Source organism: Triticum urartu, chromosome 3 (assembly GCF_003073215.2).
Source record: "Triticum urartu cultivar G1812 chromosome 3, Tu2.1, whole genome shotgun sequence".
Lineage (NCBI taxonomy): Eukaryota > Viridiplantae > Streptophyta > Magnoliopsida > Poales > Poaceae > Triticum > Triticum urartu.
Window position 1 is genome coordinate 611,968,248 of NC_053024.1, and position 2,536 is coordinate 611,970,783.

At 50.0% G+C, this 2,536-nt stretch overlaps 1 protein-coding gene across 1 annotated transcript; it reads right to left on the reverse strand.

The window, feature by feature from the left end:
* Window positions 1-364: 364 nt before the first annotated feature.
* LOC125548842 (bZIP transcription factor ABI5 homolog) lies at window positions 365-2,252 on the reverse strand. The gene is made up of 3 exons (XM_048712372.1): window positions 1,223-2,252; window positions 1,038-1,109; window positions 365-940 (listed from the first exon to the last, which is right to left on the reverse strand). Exons 1-3 carry the CDS (start codon window positions 2,051-2,053, stop codon window positions 842-844), a joined length of 1,002 nt encoding a protein of 333 aa, XP_048568329.1. The 5' UTR covers window positions 2,054-2,252; the 3' UTR covers window positions 365-841.
* Window positions 2,253-2,536: the final 284 nt, after the last annotated feature.

Consider the following 2,536-nt stretch of genomic DNA (forward strand, 5'->3'; position numbering starts at 1 on the left):
AATTGGCAAAAGTTGGTAAGTGTAGGAGAATTTTTCTAAGAAAAAGAGGATCACCGTTGGCCTCCGATGCATAGTCGTAAGAGTATGAAGGTTGATGATCGACATCATGGTTGGCCAACCGGGAAGCGCAACTGAAGGCTATCCGGACCCTCAAGCAGTGAGCCACGATGGAGGGGAAAGGGAATCGACTACCCAAGCGTTGCTAACGGGGACCATCGTCAAGTATCATGGGATCCCATGTGACCACTTATTTGAATAGCTCAAATCTCAAATTTCACCGATGTGAAAAAGTGTGCCTACGTTACTAAACTCAACTCGTGTGTCATCTCCAAATCTTCAAAAAAGAACAAAGGCGATGACCCCATCAGAAATGGACCACACACATTGCATCGCATCATATTAGAGTGCTAGTACACATAAACATATTGCTAACTTTCTTTTGTTCCATTTTCCTGAAATTCTGACAAACCTATATACCTATAAACAATAACAACAACATAAGTTCACTTGCTTGACCAGAAAAACACTGGCATTTGGGTCCTTATGGGTTTTAGGTACGACTAGTAAATTACGATACCACCCCACTCTAGAAAGGAAAGGTAACCATTATTCATTCTCATCCTCCTGCCAGCACGACTATGGAAGCTGAATGGTGGGTCACCTATCCCCAGATGCAGCTACTGCAGCGCCGTGACAGGGCGCCACCCTTCTTGGCGTTCACATTTTCCTTGGACTGCTCCATCATCCTCTCCACTAGCTGTAAGAAATAAAAGATCACAGCCACAAGGTGTTTTCATCAGCACACACACATTGACTGTTTGAAGACCTTGCATTTAGATTGTCACAAGCAATTGGCAAGTGATGGCGAGTGTAGGAGGATTGCCACATGATGGTGGGAAAATGTACATACAATTTGTTTCTTGGTCAGCAAAATCATCTTCTGCAACAAAACGGTGAAACATTTTAGTAACGGTAAGAACTGAAAAGACTAAAAAAACTGAATTTTCTCATGGTTTCATTGGTAAGCAAATTCGTACCTCCTTAGCTTTCAGACGAGAGTTCTCCTCCTTGAGGTGATTTAGTTCGGCTTCAAGCTCCTTGGTATAAGCCTGTCCGGTTAAGAAAGACAGAGAGTGTAAGTGTCACCAACCTTGTTACTAGTTACCACCATTGCAGAAATGGCATTGCATAAAGCCAACAATTTTGGCAGCCAAGTAAGTACCTGCTTCCTGCCACGTGATTGTGCGGCTGACTCACGGTTCTTGATCATGCGGTGGTGGCGGCACTCGATGCTCCCCTCACAGGACTGATCCTCCGGAGCGCCGCGCTTCCGCGCGCCGCTGTTCTCCATCATCGTTCTGTCGCCCATATAGTTCATCATGTCAACCTCCATCATGGTGCTCCTCCCGTCCGACGACCCTAGGCTCACGATACCCACCCCACCTTGAGGAGGTGGTGGTAGCGGCACCACGACCATCCCTGCGTACCCGTTGGGGATGAACACCATGCCATCGCCCATCACCTGGAACATGTCGTTGGCCGGTGCAGGGTTCATCTGTCCATGGACCATGCCGACCGGCACAGGCGCTTGGCCGCCGGTGCCAGATCCCCGGACCACACCAACCTTGACAAGAAATTGTTCTAGCGTCATCTCTCCAAGCGTCCCCCGCTGTTCATTCGCCGCAACCCCACCACCATTCCCCGCCGGTGGTTCGACGGGAATCAATGGCGAGGGCCGCGCGGACTGAGGCTGGGAATGCACCGGGCGGGTCTCCCTATTGATCTCAGCCCACACCTCCTCCCCCATCTTCCGGCATAGCGGGGGAGGCAAGGAGAACGACTCCTGTCGGGCTAGGTTGCTTCCTCCTGCATCTTCGCCACCTCGGCCTCCATCAGCACCCACCACCGAAGCCACCTCCATGCCCACCAAGACACCACCGGTCGCCTCTTGGAACTCCTTGTCATTCCATATGTTGCTCATGAACTTGTCCATGTTCATGGACCCAAAGTTGTGCCCTGCCTCGCACATAGAGTATTGCAGCTCGTCCAACATTGGCGCGAAGATGGAAGACTGCCGTGCCGGTGCAACCGTCTGCTCCTCACATTCGAGAACGCGCGGGTGCGAGGTGACTTCTTCCTCGGAGAAATTCACGTCCTTGCTCCTGATGCCATCCTATCTCTCCTCGCCACGGTGGTCTCGCTCTACCTACTCTTGCTTGTGGGTTCTCGTGTGTGGTCCAGTCTTGTGCCGCTCCCCCTATTTATAGCATGCAGCATGCAAGAGATAAGCATAAATTAAAGCATTAGATAGCTATTAAATTCATGTCATTGATGAAAAAGGTGGGCTATAGATAGATAGATAGATACATTAGTAGATAGTTCATCTCGTACTGGATAGATAGGGTACTACCAAAGCGCCAGACGTGGCCACAAGTTAAGCCTGGTATATGAGACAAACTCGGGGGGTGTGCTGGTTCCATTCAATAGCTACCCGATGATGGTTGCCACTGGGACGCCTCAGTACCAACGACTGAGC

Excerpts from the sequence above, each read along its gene's own strand:
- LOC125548842 (XM_048712372.1), bottom strand. The coding sequence starts at position 2,053 with ATGTTGGACGAGCTGCAATACTCTATGTGCGAGGCAGGGCACAACTTT. Across the intron at positions 1,110-1,222 it reads AATCACGTGGCAGGAAGCAG|GCTTATACCAAGGAGCTTGA; the intron begins GTACTTACTTGG and ends TTAACCGGACAG. Across the intron at positions 941-1,037 it reads CTCGTCTGAAAGCTAAGGAG|AAGATGATTTTGCTGACCAA; the intron begins GTACGAATTTGC and ends GTTTTGTTGCAG.